Source organism: Phasianus colchicus, chromosome 9 (genome assembly GCF_987193195.1).
Source record: "Phasianus colchicus chromosome 9, bPhaCol1.hap1.1, whole genome shotgun sequence".
Taxonomy (NCBI): domain Eukaryota; kingdom Metazoa; phylum Chordata; class Aves; order Galliformes; family Phasianidae; genus Phasianus; species Phasianus colchicus.
Window position 1 is genome coordinate 12,117,231 of NC_143444.1, and position 18,536 is coordinate 12,135,766.

At 37.9% G+C, this 18,536-nt stretch overlaps 2 protein-coding genes across 15 annotated transcripts in view; one reads left to right on the plus strand and one right to left on the minus strand.

Annotated features, from left to right (window-relative positions):
• The window catches only part of NR5A2 (nuclear receptor subfamily 5 group A member 2), an 87,003-nt gene extending 76,430 nt beyond the window's left edge, over window positions 1–10,573 (plus strand). For 2 of the 5 annotated variants that reach the window (XM_090146174.1, XM_031595824.2), the window contains one exon: window positions 7,284–10,569. In XM_090146174.1, the coding sequence (XP_090002300.1) occupies window positions 7,284–7,531 (248 nt within the window). In that variant the 3' untranslated portion in view covers window positions 7,532–10,569. Of the gene's footprint in view, window positions 1–7,283 lie in introns of all 5 variants that reach the window. The other 3 variants (XM_090146175.1, XM_090146178.1, XM_090146176.1) reach the window with 3 other exon arrangements.
• Window positions 1–18,536, minus strand: part of ZNF281 (zinc finger protein 281) — a 128,609-nt gene that overhangs the window by 37,751 nt on the left and 72,322 nt on the right. For 9 of the 10 annotated variants that reach the window (XM_090146158.1, XM_090146155.1, XM_090146154.1 and 6 more), the window contains one exon: window positions 14,823–15,002. The gene's annotated coding sequence lies outside the window, so the exon portion shown is untranslated. Of the gene's footprint in view, window positions 1–12,360; window positions 13,198–14,822; window positions 15,003–18,536 lie in introns of those variants that run through there. The other variant, XM_090146162.1, reaches the window with a different exon arrangement.

Sequence of the window (18,536 nt, forward strand, 5' to 3'; positions counted from 1 at the left end):
TATCAATAATCCAGTATTGTTCATGCGTTACTGAAGATTGAAGTGATGTTTCAGAAATTAAGTTGGGAAACCACTTGGTTCATCAAATATACTGTTTATTCTTGTTTTGTTAACTCTTATGATAACTCTAATTTTCTTGTTTTCTCAAATCTAATTCTTTTTCTCTGGTCACTGTGTGATATAAAACTAATGGTAGGGCTGTAGGTCTGCCCACATTCAAACATGCATATATTGAAGCCTGTTGATATCATGACAATTACTTTCTTAGCTGTTTTTCTTAGCTGTGCTTATTCCAACTGAATATTTGAAAGACAATTATTTCTAGCTCAGGCATATAGTAAAGACCTGGGAATAAATGAGGAGTTAGGAAAAATTAGTCTTAAGTGATGTTCTTTCTTAGTTTATCTATGAGATCTTTCCTAAATTGTTTCAGCCCCAGCTTATCAACACATGCCTGCATACAAATACAATCATGGCTATATAGGACAGTGTTATAGAACTTGTCCCTGAAAAAGAGACTTGGGTTATTTTTTTTCTAAGACTGATCTGCAGGTTAACTGAAAGGGTCACCCTATCAAAAATACAAACAATCCTGAAAGCAGAACCAGAAAGCCATGTCGGACCAGGCAGCTGTCTCACCACCAGCTTGCAACCAGACTATAAATTTGGGCTTAAACCCTTGTGTTTGTTCTATCTTTCTCTGCAGCAGCACAGCTTCAACTCAAAAACTGGAGCATACCTCCAGAAAGAACAGCTTGTAGCCAGCAATAGCTAAGATCACCCTCTGAAGAGTTGGGAGACTCCACTTTCTTCTTTGAATATATTCAGGTTGGACATTAGGAAAAAAATTCTCTCTGAATGGGTGGTCAACTATTAGAACAGGCTGCCCAGAGAAGTGGTGGAGTCACCATCCCTGAAGGTGTTCTAGAAACATGTAGATGTGACACTGAAGGGCATAGGTTAGTGGACATGGTAGAAATGGGTTGATGTTGGACTTGATGATTCTAGAGGTCTTTTCCAGATTCTGTGATCCCATGATTCTATGAAATTCCTGTCCTTTTTTCTGTGCCTTCAAAGAAAGCAGCAGCAACTCTCTTATGCGGAACCTAATTACATCAGTGAATGCTAAGCATGGACTAACATATCAACAGGTTGCATACAGTGAGTGCTAGGCAGAGCAAAGAGTTAAGCACATGCTGTATAGCTCACCTAATCCACAGATAAGAATGGAACATCAGCAGGAAATTAACTCCAGGCGTGTAGGGAACTGGTGAGTAAAAAAGTCAGGCGATCCTGCAGATAAAGCATTTCTAAAATGAAGTGCTAACTGTGTAACCTCTGCTTGGATCTGGTGTATCTGATCTATCCATGTCTCCTCTGGGGTAACCTGCTCTCCCCATTGGCTCTCCACAGCCCTAGTTGTGTTCCTGTACCTAGTCCTGCTTTCCCTCAAGAGCCCCAGTGAGAAGCTCTAGGCTTTACATTTACAGGTAGCTGCCTATGGACTTGGGCTCAGGACCTGTGAGCAGTTCTTCCTCCAGAATAGGCCTGGCAGGATCCTGCTTTGTTTTGTTTCAATGACTACCATATCATGTATGCATCATTTGAAGGGTACAACGATGTCCATTCCTGCATTGCCAGGATGAGAAGTAGGTGGAGATTTTGTTTGTTTGCTTAGCTTTAAAGTCAGTAAACTCTCAGCCTGAGCTGCTGAAAGTCAAGCTGTTTTATTTTCCTGACTCATGACTCAGTCAGTTAATTACACCAGTCATAAAGACTGACGAGATCAAATCAGGTTTCCTCCTTTGACTTCACTGAGTGCAAGAACAGAAACAACTGAAACTTAGTAAAATATTTTCAGTTGTGTAAAGAGAACTCAGATAAGTAATCCCTAGCTCCCTTTTCATTGCAGACCTAACAGTAGCAAAAGATATATAAAATTATTTAATGAAGTAAATAAATACAGGTCCTAATAGAGATCAGAAACTGATATTCTCAGTACGAATCTGTGATTTTACAGTCTTTTTGGCAGAGAAAAAATATGCCTCGATATTTTAAATACCATTAGAAAGAAGCCTATCACTATGAAACAACACCAAAACATGTCTTAGTTGATTTCTGAATTGTTCTGAAGCAAACCAAAAGTCCACCAAGATCAAACATGGGGGATGGAACAGCATTTGGACTATGAGTTACAGCCTCCTTTCTCATTAGAGTCTTACTCTTACCGTGGAAATACAGTTGTTTTTTTGCCTAACACTTACCTACAAATTAAATACATTGCTAGAGAATAATTCAATTAAGATTTTCAAAACAATGTGCCCATTATCTGATGCTATGTTCAACTCAAGATGAAAATTGCTTTATGACCCTCATAAACAGTCAGAGATAAATCTTTACCCTGTTAGAGACAGAGAAAGAACCCTTTAGAAAACAGGAAAAGTTTTCAATACATTTACTTCAGAGTTGGGAAGCTTTACGAATACAAATGTGATCTCTGTTGCTGTAATGTAAAAGTTTTTCAAGTTTTGGTAAGTGCTGAGAAAAGCACCTTCCTATCAATCAATAAACACATCTAAAAGAATCTGTTTCCCATGCCTTCTAAGTAAATAATATTCAGTACAAACAAGCTCAAATAAAATCAAGGGGAATTTTCCAATAAGGAGTTCGTCTTTAACACAAATCTTTCTTCATTATAGTAGTCTGGTTGTCAAGAAAACTTAGACACAGAATGCCATATATCTGCTATTATGACAGATGTGCTAGGCTGTTCCTGTCTAAACTACAGAGAATCACGAACAATTTTCAAGCTGGCAGCTATCAACCATTACTATTCTTGTTCTCAAAGATTTCTTTATCACATATCAAAATTAACCAACAAAATTTCCAGTCCAGCTGGACAAAATTCTTGGAGATGAGCTTGAAGGCCACCCTGGCAGAGTTTAAAAAACATATTTTAGCTATACTTTTTTGACCATTCCAAAGAGTTGCTAAGCACTTGGGCCTGTTGGATTTTAGTAAAATCCCTTAGCCTCCTTACATGGATAGAGTTGTACCCTTTAAAGGAGAGGAAGATGAGCCCTGGGCTGGGATCAAGTCTTACTGCCTGGAATGTCCATTTCCAGTCTTATGAAAATGAGGGACTTCTACCCTCAGAGAATCCTGAACATAACCTTATTTCACCTTTGCAATACCATAATTTGCAATGGTGCAAAATCCACAGTGGAAGCTGATGTATCAGTGTGTGCACTTGTTCCCCGTTTTACATGGAAAAAGTGCCTGATAAAATGCGTGCAGTAAAATTTAACCAGCTTTCTCTAGGAAATATTTACGCTGCTCCTAAGGAGTTACTCTTTTTCAGATTTAAATCTCTCATTCTCTTTCATTTTGCTTTTCAGAATTCCCAGACCAAAGGAATCTCTCTACAGATTAATACACCACCAAATTTTCAGTATTTCATGTTTGGAATATGAGAGGGAGAAAACCTCTCTGAAATCTAAATATTTTCCCCTCTAAAGACCAGACCCATTTTTGGGAAAAATATGCAGAAATGTTCTTGTTGGTCTGAATGTTGCATGCAGTTTCAGCTAAAAACACAGCTTTATAGCAGATGTATAAAAGAATCAAAATTGGGAGATTTGTGGGAATAGTAGCACATTTTTACAGTAAGTGCAGAGCAGATCCTGACACACTATAAAACTGTTTTTGTCTTAATCGTCAAAAGTAAGCTATAGAGAACAAAAAATTCTTTGTTTGACAGAAAAGCAATTGCTATTTCTTGTAAAACATATAATATATTCCAGAAGACCTAAGGGTTTACTTTCCAATAAGGATAGAAATAGATGCGCGCCCCACTGTGAGCTTGCAGTAAGGCTGTTTCATGTAAAAAGTTCGTAATTAGTCCCTGAGTGAATAAAGTAGAAGAGATAAGAGACTGATACTTACTGTAAGCAACACAAAACACTTTTTCTAGCTGCTAGGATTTAAGGGTGTGTGGGTGGGAGGGGGGGGGACCTATTCCTACTCATTTAATTTACAAGTGTCTAAGCCCTGGAAAATTATTTCTTGCATTAAGCTTAAACATGTGTACTTTAAATTGTTACTAACTGAAATAAAATTGGTAAGAGACACTGCAATTCTAAAAAGCAGACAGGAGTGAAGAATTACACGAAAGCACAAAAGACTGATGTGTTGTACGTCAGTAGCAGATTTCATGCTCATTATACAGCTCTGACTTCAGCAGTTACATCAGCATCACCTGGTGTTTTGCCAGTTTACCTCATCAGCGTTCAAAGGATCCTTATCGAAAAGGAAATACTTGGAAAACTAAAGCAAGCTCTTTTAGCCAAAGTTAAATAATAACTGTCAAGAACAAAAACAAACCCAAAGCACGTGAGAAACATCTGCAACAAAAATAAAACTGTAGTTAGATAAAGTCACTATCATCTAAATACTAAACTGCCAATCTTGGTTACGCCATGAGGACCTCACTCAAAAGACACAACCGGTCGTCAGGTTGCCTCCACACCATCTCTGTCATGACTGCACTGCCAGAGAGATCAACACACAAATGTAATGATGTCCAACACTGTAGTCACTTGGACCATGAATATTCCCATTCGCTATAGAAAGAGTAAGGAAAATTGCTTGCATTCGGACTGATTAACTAAAACCGCCTTGTTTACAAACATCCAATTCTCATCACAAATGCCAGGAATACGTTAAAAGTATTTCCTCTGTCTGGATGCAGCATAGAAGCCCCAGAACTACTTTTTGTTTACTGTTTGTGTTAATTGTACTTATTTTTAAATCTGACTCTAATGCTTTTGTTGCCATGCACAAGTATTTAAAGAACTGTTTAAAGTTATTTTGAAATTATTTTTAGCAGGAAAAAGGTTTGACATGCTAATTCTAAAATCATTATACAATTTATCTTTCTGTTTAACACAATTTAACTCCAACACAGGCCACATTTGCTGGGGGAATTTATGTTCAGCCAATTCATTCATGATTGCAACTTGCCTCTGAAAGCAATCTATTAATCATAACACAACACTCAACTTTTAAATCAAGTCACACTCACTGCAAAATGCCTTGGGAGTTTTAGGTACCTATGTGAAAACAAACAGTTCTTAGAAAACATCCAGAGTAATATACGAAAACATGATTTACCAGGGACATGGGCAGAAAGACTTCAGATAAATAAGTGTGAATAGCTCAGGGACCACGCACAGCGGCTCTGAAATTTCCAGTTCTCCTCACTCTGGATACTGAAATTTCAGATGATTCTAGTTGGACAGTCATCATCACCTAAGTACTGCTAGCGAGTTCTTTAAAGCCAGATAGCAAAATTCAAGCAGATGTCATGTCCTGGTTCCCAAGCAAGCAGCATCAGATTCAGGGAGCCACTTGCTTCATTTCCACAGTGAAAGTGGGAAAGGGGCAGACAATAATAATGGCAGGAACCATCCACCTTGCAGAAAGCCCATGCAAGAGTGAAGGTAACGGGCAGCCGGCAGCAAGTACAGCATGCTGCAGAGAGGCTCCTGCTCAAAGTCTGTGCATGCAATCCAGCTCTGCCATTGGGATCCGTGGCTTCCCTCCTGTTTTCTGATCCTGAGGAAAAATGTTTGCCACCATCAACGATTTTCCTCTTATTCTAGCACAGTTATGAGCAGGAACCATTTGTTCTATTTAAAGCTCTTCTAGGAAAAGGTGCAATTAGATCCAACTTACACAGCTTTCCAGTCCACTGGACTGGGGAACCAATGTGTGTTCCTATTTTACAAAGGAAAACACTCATTTCCCCTCCATTCAAAGGCTGGGATTTACAATGAACCAAATTCTGCCAAATTCACCCTCTCCCTTGCTCAAAGACCATCCATATAGGGACACATTTGTCTTTATTCAAAGAAACCGTATTACAGTACTCTACTGATGGTATGAATGATTGAACGTCGACCAAAATAAGTTCTCCCAGCAAGAGTACTTTGATCGCTTCCCACTTTCTGCATTATAGCAGCAGTCTGATTTGCAAGTTTTGGAATAATTTCTGCAGTCTTCAGATATGTCAAAAGACAGCATGGAAACAGGTTTTACAAACGGACTCAAACAGTAAGGAGTTAGTATATTGGCAGACTTCTTTCAGCAGTGCACAGTGACAGGACAAGGGGAAACAGCCACAAACTGGAGCATAGGAAGTTCTGCACAAAGTTCTTGTGATAAGGGTGACAGAGCACTGGAGCAGGCTGCCCAGGGAGGTTGTGGAGTCTCCTTCTTTGGAGATATTCAAGACCTGCCTGGACACCTACCTGTGTAACCTACTCTAGGGAGCCTGCTTAGGTGGGGGGGTTGGACACGATGACCTCTACAGGTCCCTTCCAGCCCTACAATTCTGTGATTCTATGATTCTGTGATTTACCTCTGACCACCATTTCTGTAGCTTAAACTTCCTGTGTAGGAACAGAAAGAAGACAGACAAAGAGAGGCAGAGTGAACAAATCTTGCCTACCTACTGATGAAAGCACCTGTGTTGTCCAATACCAAATAAAATTAGCATGTTGGATTTCAGGAAGCATAGTCAGGCTAAAGGGCACCACTCTTATCTGGTATTCCACCCAAAGGACAATGATTTCAATTTATAAAGATCATTAGTCAATGAAATATATATTTTAGAGAGTTTCTAGTAGGGAAGATTATTTTGGCAGTCACTGGAGTGTACCAGATGGTTCATTAACATAGACTAGACAAGTCAAAGGCTTTCAGAATCATTTAGAAAATGTCAAACAGAAACAAGAGCGCTGTCACTTTTTATTAGAATTAACTACATCATACCCTGGACACAGATTTCACCTTGGGTCAGAAAAATTAATACAGAATTATATGAATTGTGTAACATACTAGGTTAAAGATAGGGCTTCCTCTTGGGACTCATTTGCTAGCAATATATCATGGTCTTCTACTTTAGGAATCCTCAACCTTTCTTTTTGTAAGATACAAAAAGAGCTGACCTTGCTCAGACTCCATTGGTGTCTAATTGATTTGAGGTATATGCAGAATTTCAACAAGACACTCCGCTAAAGCTCTTTTGTGATCATTTTCCCAGGAAAGTTCGCAAAAGGGATCACTGAATATTCAGCAGCTTGTAGAGTATGCTTTTGTCAGGAGGAAAAAAAATACAAAAAAACCCACAACATTTAGTGAAAAATTGCCTTAGTAAGCCGTAATTAAAATGCAACTCAATTGTTCTTACTTTTTTTGTTGTTGTCTTAATTATCATTCAGATGTCAAAAATCTAGAGAACTTCCAGCTTGTGGAGGGTGTTCAGGAACAAGTGAATGCTGCTCTGCTGGACTACACGATGTGTAATTACCCACAGCAAACAGACAAATTTGGGCAGCTTCTCCTGCGACTACCAGAAATCCGGGCCATCAGCATGCAGGCAGAAGAATACCTCTACTACAAACACCTGAATGGAGATGTTCCATGTAATAACCTTCTCATTGAGATGCTGCATGCAAAGAGAGCATAAATTATATCCGTTAGAGCTTCTGCTTTCAAGGAAAAAATATACTCTGAACTGCTCCAAGCAACACTAATTAAAATGTGGTTTTAAGACTTTGCAAAATGGTATAATAATCAAATACTAATAGTAAATAAGTGATGTATCAGGGTATTTGTATTGCAAACTGTGAATCATATGCTACACATCCCCAAAGGAATCTCTATAGGACTTTATAAACTGGAGTGAAGTAAACTTAAAAAGTGGATACTATCACCAATGTCAACATGAATAAGGACAGAATGATTCTTGTATATTTAACTTCTGATTGCCAATACGAAGAAATTTAGGGGAAAACTGATCTGTATTGTTGAGCTAAGAGAGTGGGGAATTTGAGTGCACTAAATTCCTTCATTGTACAGCAGGATTTCTAGAACAGTTATAATAGATGCAAAGCTGCATCTATACCATCTTCTATCATTCTTCCAAGGACCCAACACTTCTTCTGTGATAAATAATGTGGCATCATTTAACAGTCTATAAGAGAGAGTTGGCCTAGGCCATGTTCTAGGTAGTATGGCCACCATTTCCCTGGAGGCTGGTTTTGACAGTCTCTCAGGCCTGCAAATAGCTAATACAAAGAGTCTGTTTTCAAGTTAGCTTGGCATTCTTACTATGTTCTAAAGTCTGTTTCATTACGTGTTCATGTTATTAAATCAGGCAGTATCCTTCTTCTACTACTGTCACTGGCTATCATTAAAAATCTAAGATAAATGCACAAAAAAAAAAAAAAAAAATCAACTCAAATATATACTTCACTAGTGCAGTGGCTAAAATATAGCTCTGCTATATACTCATGGCCTTTTCCAAAAAAAAAAAAAGAAAAAAAAGAAAAAAAAAAAAAAAGGAAGATACCTAAGCCACTAAAAGTGACAACTTCTTCAACAAATACTGTTGTTAAACAAAAATAAAATAAAAAAGAACAGAGATGCATTAAGCAATGCAAGACTAGGCAAGTAAATTGTACAAGATGATGTCCAATATCTAATCAAACTTTTTTTTTAAGGTTAAGTAATACACTTTTTTTTTTTAACGCAAAAATGAAGAGTGATACTGCTGTGTCTATGTAGGCCAAAGTCTGCTGCAGAACAAATACTGGAGAAGAACAAACAAATCTCTCTCTGTCCGAATGAAGGTATCAGTATTAAAATGTAGTGCCACGGTTCTAAGTCTTGCCTTATTTCACTATCCTTAAAGGTAACTGTGCAGATGTGGATCAACATATATTTAAAATAAAGTATTAGCCTCTAACATTAACAAAAACATAGTGTTTACATTCTTTAGGTCCTGTGGGAAAAAAGAAAAAAAAAAGAAAAAAAAAACTGTGATAAAATTGCAAAGCAGTGATTTCCTTAATGTTGCTTTCAAATTGGTAATTATTTTACCAGTACTTAATTACTGTATGTCGTGAGACACTAAAATCAGTGGGGGGAGGGGACTTTAGTTTGACTTTAATTTTGAGATTATCAGCTGTACAATCACTTGTAGAAACTGTATAAAATCCTAATTCTTTGATTTTTTTTCATGAAGATTGCTGGCTTTTGAATAGTTTATTTATACTGTATATGATAGTTTCCACTGTAGACAATTATGATGCTAATTTATTGTTTGTTGGTTTCAACTTTATCTAAGATATAGCCAGAATGAAGAAGCCAAATATATGTGTTTACTGTAGCATGTCTTCAAGCTAGTGGAACATAGTTCAGGGACACACAAAGGTCTTCATAAATTTAAATCATTCACTTGATTAATTGTCTGTAAATCTTCATAATCCTAAGTGTAGTTTATTTAAATCTATTGTAAATTATGTGAGTTGTAGCTTTTTCTGTTTCATGTGAACTTGAAAAGGTGCATTCTCTTATTTTTTTTCCAACTATCCACACACTGTATACCAAAGACATTAATTATTACATCTGCATTAGTTAACATGTTATTTTAATCACCTGTATTAATCAGCTGTATTCTGTCCATGCATAGGGTACAAACACAGCAAAGCCTGATGTCTGCACCTCCTAGATGCCTGCCTTGAGTCACAGAATGCACACAGTGACATACTGGCCAAAAGCAAATACACCCCCATGGTCATCCCACACAGCAAGCATGGCAACATTATTTACCTAAGAGCATTCTCCCTCAAACAAACTAAATTAACAGACAGTAAGATGCAGGTGGCAATTGACTGTGGTTGTGATATCTACATATCATGAGTATAGTTCAAAGTTTGGTCATTTGTTTCCTTTTTAAAAGAAAAACAAAGCATATTTCAAGTGTTTGCATTTTCTTTTCTCTCTCTTTTTTTTTTTTTCTTTTTTGCTATTGAAATGCTACAGTGAATATCACTGAATATTTAAGCAAAAAGCTTTAAAAATGTTACTAGCTGTATTCACAGCATGATAATCTACATACAGGACAAAAGAATTAAAATAAGGATGTAAGAAAGAAGATTTTTACATACAATTTAATGGAAACAATTTCAGATAAACTAACATATATTTGCCCATATCTGTCATTCCAAGAATCCCACTTGATTGCCCAAAGTTTGCAAACAAAAGGAGAAAAAAAAAAAAGAAAAAGAAAATAACCAAACCTCATGTTAATTGTTAACTACTTTGTAACCAGACATTTGCTTTTGACTGTCTTATTGATTACAGGACATATTAGTAAAAGCAGACTAAAAATTCAAAGGTTTTGGCTTTGGCTGGTTTATTATAGTTGTTCCGTGTGTGTAAACAGACAATCTGTAAAGTCTGACTATTTGTACTACAGATGTTCTGCAGCTGCCTTGGATTTAAATCCATGCAACTCTTAGAATGTGCAGTGAGTTACTTGTTGAAGTTGAAGTTTTCTTACTGTATCAGTGAAATACATATTGTCATGTCAGTTCTTGCCAGAAGTTTCTCATCGCCAATGGATTTTTTTTTCAGTATTTCAATAAATATTGATATGTTCATGCTGACTACTTTTAAATTGTCTTTATGCATTCCACATCATTCCACCAAAATGAAGCACAAGTCAAAATACAGTTTCTCAGAAGAGAAGACTGAAATATAAAACACATAAGAGTCCCCAAAAAATAAACAAACTGATGCTAAGAGAAAAGTACAAATGTAGGGAACAGCACTTTCAAATGCTCAGGCAGCAATGATGAAATTGTGTAGGCTGAAGCAAAATAAACCCAGCTAAACAGATCAGAAAAAGCTGTGTTGACTCAAAAAGGAATTTACTAGTTTAAAAAGTTAATGCATTTCATCTCATTCTGCACACTTGATTTCACTCTAAACATTGTTCAAAAAGGGTTAAGCAGCCAAACAATCGGAGGAGAAAAATGACAGAACAAAAGAAAATCAGGTAACAGGATCCAGCAGAGCTCAGGTTAACCTCTCAGCAATGTAAATACAGCACAGGGCCAGGGGCAACTCCAGAGCTTCCAGCACAACTGCCAGCAGAGGCTGCCAAGGAGGCAGATGTTACAGCTACAAGAGAAAAATATTCTCTTAAAGTTGCCCTCTGGCTCATCTGATTGCCATTTCAAGAGCAGGGGGTGAAGCAGTCCAACAGCTTGTCAGTAGCACCCTACTGTTCTGAGATCAAGTCCACTGCTGCCTCTAAACTGTCTTGTAGCTGAAAAGGGACTGTTCCGCATGGTGCCAAGGGTTAATGCTTCAAGGGGAAGAAACTGCTCCATAATTAGTTATTTGTATACTGTGTTTGAATAAAACAAAGCTGTGTTAGTGTTGAAATAAGAACAGAGTCAAATAGATAGGATACTTTTAACTGTTGGGAATCATAACTAAAAACTACATCTCATAAGATCCAGGTGAGGTCTCAGGATCAAAATCTCATCTAAGGAAAACATTTATTTATATTATATATATATAGGCACTATATTTAGTATATGTACTGCAGATTTAAATTATAAGGGAATTTATTTTTAACTGTGTTTGACACTGATTTTGGAACAATCCGCTGTGTGTTTTTATTGGAAACATGGAAAGAGTGAGTTCAATGTATCACAGGTCATCAGTACAATACTTGGTGATCTTGACAATTTCCTGGAATACTGAATAACACTTTTCATTAACCCTTAATATGAAACCCATAGTCTAGATACGTGATAAAACTTCTAATGACACTCTTAGCTACTCCAGTACAGTTGCTATCATTTTATCTGTGCAGGTGTATTTGCTATAGACTGCAGTTCAGAGAATCAGACTAAACTAATAACAATACAAAAAAATTCCAGGTAAGTTTTAGGAGCACCAGATCTCACAGCTTTGTAACCCTGTGATGCTGGCATGAGGGTAAATACTTCTGTGCCCATCCCATATTCTCAGTTGCAATAAGCTTTTAGAGAAAAGATTCAGTTTCTAATGGCAGTTTACCAACAATATGGAAAACTTTGCCAAATTATTAAAGTAGAAGAGGGCTTAACCCTCACTTTGTGTAGACATGCCTACCCTGATGTCAGTGGAACCAACCTTGCTGCACTACTTGGTAGTTTCAGCCCAGTCCAGCCCATGCCAATAGGACAAGACAAGGATTCCCATCATCAAACTTTTTCCAAAGCCCCTTTTTTTGCTCATCTGTGGGACAAAAGCCTTTCTAATTTATTTAAGTCTGGCATGCAAGATTGGACTTACACAAAAATAGGTGAGCTTTTCCCATCACTCCAAGTCATGACCCCTGTTTCCTGAAATCACTCTCATGTCCTTTAGTCCTAGATAACATTCAGTCTTATGGTAGTTTCTGCGCACACCCAGGAGGATAATTCACATGCAAAGTAAAGCAAAATGTGGATGGAATACAGGCTCCTGATGGTGCCTACATTAACAATGGCTCAGCTGTAGTACTCTGCTCAGATCACTGGAGCCCAACCCCATCGCAGACCACCGGGCTTATAATACAGGCTGACACAAACAGTAGAAAAACTTAATGTTGTAGTCATCATTTGTCCTCTTAAATCTGGCTTTTCCTATGCTTTGGGATGAGTAAATTCACTGTAAAATAAGGAAATGATTCTTGGTGTGAGGTGCAGAACATAGAAACACTTCAGTAACATCAGTTGCTCATTGCATGTGCTGCTGCAGCTACACAAAGCTGTGTGATCCATGGCGTAACATCAAGTGCAATATCCTCAATCAAAAACTTCACAGAACAGGAGCCTCCCTGCAGGCATTTGTGTCAATCACACTATGACAGATATTACAGAATGTTTGCTGGATACTATCATTGCCAACTGTCAGTTATACAGTAATATGGGGACTCTGTATCAGAGGGAAAAAAGTATGTTTGCAAGAAGGACCCTGAACAAGTCACTGTATGTACAACAAAACCCGCTGAAGGCCATTCAGTAACTACTGACATGCACATGTGCCACAAATCACTTTTGGGAATTCCTCAAGAACACTCAAAAATCCAGTTCTCTGGTTGCTGTCCAGGATGATTTGTGAGGCACCGTTCCCCATGGGGATAGCTAGAGCTCTGTTTTGCAGTGCTGTCTTTCCACTCATGTAAGCAGAAGCATGTTGGTGCAGAATAATACAAGAGAGGGGTATGCTCTTCTGAACAATACGACAGCATTTATAACATGTGCTACATCATTATAGCTGTGGTGCTTTTCACTGCTTGATCTAGACCTGCAAGTATCAAAGAGGGTAAGTTCTACAAAGTGCTTCCTACAGCACAGAAGCACATCACAGCTTTATGTAAGAAGAAGGTCTAGAAAACTGCCTGAGTTTGAATCCCACAGTAAGAAACATGGAGTACTGTGGATGCCTATCATAATCAGTCCATATAGCAGAAAGCAAAAGAGATAACTGGGGGCAGGGGTGCTCCAGGAGGAAATATAAGAAAAACTAAGCACAAATGTAGAATATGCAAGATGATATTTCTGTTTCATAAATATTTCATGATTCACTTTTAATGTAAAGGAAAAAATAAATAAAATATGGTGGATTATTATCATCACTTGGAAGTATTAACAAGGCCTGAATAAATTATAATTTATGTATTTTACAGACCTGCCACACTAAGTGATACTGTTTCTAATTTTCATTTAATAAATGTCATTTTATTTTACAATTTTTATATGTTTCAGATAAAAAAATGACATGGAATAATTAGTTAAGTATGTTTAATCAATGTATTAAACTCCTGCTGAGCCAACTGAAGCTTATCACTGGAGTTTATTTTAATTTAAAACAAAACATTATAGCTCCTTCCCAAAGTTCACACTGGTCTTTTTTCTTAGCAAATTCAGTGAAATGCTCTACAACAAATTCTTACTCTTCCTAATAAGACCTGTCCACAAGTTCCACACAACTTGATTTTGCAGCTAGAGGCCTCCCCAAGTCTTGCATGACTTTGGAAACAGAACTGGAGCTGAGAGAGGTGCTGGCCCCAACACGCTGGAGCTGAGCACGTCTTGTGACTTTTGTTTCTCTGTATTAGTGTCTCTTCTCTGCTCATTTATGTTATTTAAAACCCATGTGATTCTTCGTGTGACAACATCATTACTCTTCACATGAGCTCTCGCTGCCTTTCCACATTTTTCTTTCATGTCTGAAATTTCCCTGTTTGATTTTCTTTTTCTTTGTACCACAAACAGAACTCACAAGTCAACTTGGCCCAATTTGTTCATATTTTCAGAAGAGTCATCTATATATTTGAGGGTTGGAGGATGGAGGGAATAAAAACGGGAGTGTCAAGGATTTAGCAGTAAGTGTCTGCATGTTTAGAAGCAGCAGAGTGATCATAAATGTCAAAACAGGAAAACAACTGCTGAAACCTGGCCACTTCAGGCTAAGGCAAGCCCAGCCAAAAGCAAGACAAGGTCACCAGTCAGCCCCCTATGTCTTAGCTTACAACGACCAGCTAAAACATCAACAGTCCTCACCAAACATTGTTTTCAGAAGGAAAATAGGAAACATAAAAGAATTTTAGTTTAACAATAACACTAAAATATTCATAGTGGAATCTAAACAGAGAAGCAGCATCAGAATGAAATTATTTTAAGACAGGTTTTCTGGTGTTTTTTTTTTCTCCAACAACACACATAACCAAGAAACAGCCTTTGCCAAGAAGAGTAAAGGGAACAAAGTTTTCCTTTTTTAAATTTGTTTGTATATCCAACTTTGACACAGCCTTACCCCTTGAGCATCCTGCAAGGAAAAAAATAAAACTTACCAAAAAGCGCTGTACTTTCCAGGGTGACAGAGTTAAGGCACTTTTGCTTGTCAGAAAAAGCTGGCTGATATCTCACCTGGTGTTCTGGAGCCCTCAGGAAGCCTGGCTGAACAGCATCAACCATGTCTCAGCACTGTTTTGTTCAAGAATGAGCAACAACCACAAACACGCAACAGAAGTTGCTGCAGGCAAAGGCGGCACAGCTCGAGCACTGCCTATGTGGGGATACAGCACACTGGTGTCACAAGTGGTCAGCCTGTGAACAGAAGCAGAAGGAACATTTTGTGAGATCTATATCCCCCATCTACTACAGAACCATTGTCCATCTATCTAACACGAGTGTCATGAAAAAAACAGCAGTATTTTCCTAGCATATTTTCTAATATTTAGACCAAATGATTCACTAAAAGTTCACTGTACCAATGCCATAGTTTTACCCAGCTTATCTCTCACCTCCCCTGTATTTACATTTTAGCTCTCTTTGGAGGTCAATTTCATGTGCACAACAACACACAGAAATAATATACACAAAGCATGAAAAAAGCTCCAGAAAGGAAGTGATCACTTTAGGTTGATAAAATTGAGACCAAGGACACTAGAAAAACCCTGCTTTCTTCCTGGTAGCTACTTTACAGTTGATCTCCTGTTTTTTTTTTAACGTTTCTCATGAAAGCCATAATTAATACAAAACAAACTAATTTAACCAAGAAAAAAAAAATGATAACTTGTTTGTAGTTTAAGGAACTATTTTAGAATAAGCAAGTACACGCATACTTCATGTAATTTAGGATAGAGATAAAAGAGCAAAAAGTCTCAATCCAACTTTTTTGTTAAAAATAAAATAAATATTTTTAAAATGTGTACTATTCCCACAGGTCTGCTAGTCCTGAGGTACACGAGGTTCAGATCTATAGCAGAGCTGGTATGAGCGATGCCTACTGGCATCCAGAGCAGCCAATACTGGAATCCCTAAAACTCTCTGCAGTCCCAGACTCCTCTGAAATCCTGGAAAATTCCCAGATGTATCATCTGTAACACACAGACAAGTCTGACCTACTTGCTAAACTATTCCAAAAACCTGATTATTTGTCACACTAACATTTAAAACACAAGAACTAGTTTATAAATACCATTAGGATGAGAACTGTTACTGGTGCATCCACTCTAGAGGTCAATGAGCACCTCAAGAGCACTCAAAGGGGCAAGCGGAGGAAGCAGACCTTGACTGGTTGGATTTACCAGGCAGAAGGTAATTGTTGTGTATGTCTCTTGGAATCCACATATAGGATGGTGTTCTACTGACAGGCTCCCCCTTCCCAAGGAAGGAAAAAGAGAGAGCTGAAGAATAAAGGAAATTTCCTGGGAGAACACACAAGCAAGGCCAAATTCCTTTTTTTCCATTTCAGAGGATTTTTCTTCAAGTTATTTGATATCATTTCAATCATCTCTAAGTAGAAACTTCAACATGTTTCTTCTGGCAGCATTAGCCTCTCTCAGTCAATGTGCAGCCATCACCACACTAAGTTATGTGTTCCCCCCTTAGCTCATTATTTCCACTCTTTAATTGTTCTTTCAGCCTTCTGTAGTACTATTGTTATCCAAATCGTGTTGGTGGTGCTTTCCAAACATGGATGAGTAACAGTTCCTGCCTTTGAGAGTTTATTATCATGAAATAAACCTTTGAAATTCTCCACCCAGGACAAAATACAACAATTGCAGCTGTCTTCAAAAGTTTTTAAAAATTCTGTAAATTCCTATTTCTGACATGAAGCCAAATACACATCTTTTACGTGTATAAAGATGAGTGGGGTCTTTTCCAAGTAACTCAGTTTGTATTGCAAAACTGATCTTAAGGATCTGAACTTCCCCAAAAATGAAGTCCTCAGTTTTAGATCTTTGTCACGCCTCATTCACATACCTCAGAAACTACCAGTCTCTGTATCCCAGTGTAGCTGGTTCATGAGCAGAACTCACAAGGCACATCTGCGATATCCATAACTGAGACCTTGCTGAACGAAGTATTCCTCCCTTTACTGATAGAGCTGTTACAAGCTGGTAAAATTCACTGCACAGCTAAATGAGAATGGAACAACTAGGAGATGAGGTTTTAAAAGAAACCACACAAAGCCACAGCAGAGATGTAAACAAAGTAATTCATTCCAATTAGAGAGAAAAGAGAAGCTGAAAATGATTGAGGGCAGTCAATTCACTTTATCCTAAGAGTTTATTTGCACAGCTCATTCACATAACATAGTTTATTTGGTTTCTGTTCATTCTAACACATTGCAGAATGTAAACACCACAAGATCATCAATCCAAGAATGTTTTTCTGCAAGAGCTAAAAAGGAAAAGGATCACATGGAATCATTAAGAAATAACTAAGTAAGAGTGGGAAAAACTGCAGTGCAGGAAACAATCATCTCCAAGCCTAAAACTTCACAGTTAGTTTAGGAATGGGTCTCATTCTGTATTTGCCTGTTGCACTCTAAGCACAGTTATGCATGATGATACTCTGAAATACTAAGTTACTCACTGTAGTGTGATAGGTCTGCTCCAATTTTGTTAGAAACTTTATAAATCGTTTTCAATTAGTAACAGTTGGTTAATATCGTGTGAAAACTAAAAGGGGGATTACTTTTCACTTAGTGTATTTAAATGCCATTATTGCCATTAAAAAAGAACAAAAAAAACAAAAAACAAAAAAACACCAGCACAAAAAATTCAGCCCGGTAAGAGCTGTAAGCCTGTGCACTTCTAAAGATCTTAGTGTTGGTGACTCAGCCCCCACGAGCCAGGATGAAATAACTGCCGTGACAGATGGTGAGGGACCCATGGGGCAGCTGGGGAGCATAAGACTGGCTCCTGCCCATGCTGCTGAGTGCCCCAACTGCTCTCAAAGCTCCTGCAGAAGATAACAGAGCCTACAAATCAGAGTCTTCACCCAGGAATCTCCAAGTTATCCTACTATAGCAGTGACACAGACCACAGGAAGAGAAGGGACAAGAGTGAATCAAGGAAAATGGCTAGCAAGAGAACACAGCAAACTATAGGATATGCAGAGAGAACAAGAGGGGACCCAGAGAAATGTGTTCTCAAGGGTGAATCAATGTTTTGACTGAAATACATTAATTTCTTATCTCATTCACATTGTAAAACATCTCTCTGGAGCACAATGACCTTTGATTATTACAGGTAGGTTTACAGACACTGATTCTCCTGATTTGTTTTGTCTGCTGCTTAATTTCTTCAAAGTTACACAAAAAAAAGCATACTCCAGTCAGGGGAGAACATTTTCACAGCACATGACACGCAGGAAGTTTTACTGCCGAGTTTTCAAAGGCACTTAGCCCACCATGCGGATACTCAGTCTATTGGGTCGCTGAACTGTAATAAAAGACATCATTAAATGAAACATTTGATGGAGGTACTTGGCTCATTGGGTCAGTGGTTTTAGTTATAAGGAACTCCTCGTGAAGCTAATAGAGAAAAAAATTAGCCATTTTGATTTCCAAGACCAGCCTCTCTTTTTAAAGAGGGACACACAGCAGTTTCTAGTAATACACATAATAACCACAGATATTTTCAAGGAGACTACATGCTGCCACCAGCAGTTATAACAATACTGATGTAAATGGTATGCACAACCAGCACTGATATCAATATGTTGATGCTGAAGAGCTTGCTGAAACCCCACATCATACTGTGATGGGAGTATTAAGAGTTTCAGTGTTTCTCATGATTCTCTTCTCCAAATCCTCCGAAATCTTGCTCGCAGGAAAGCCAGACAAAT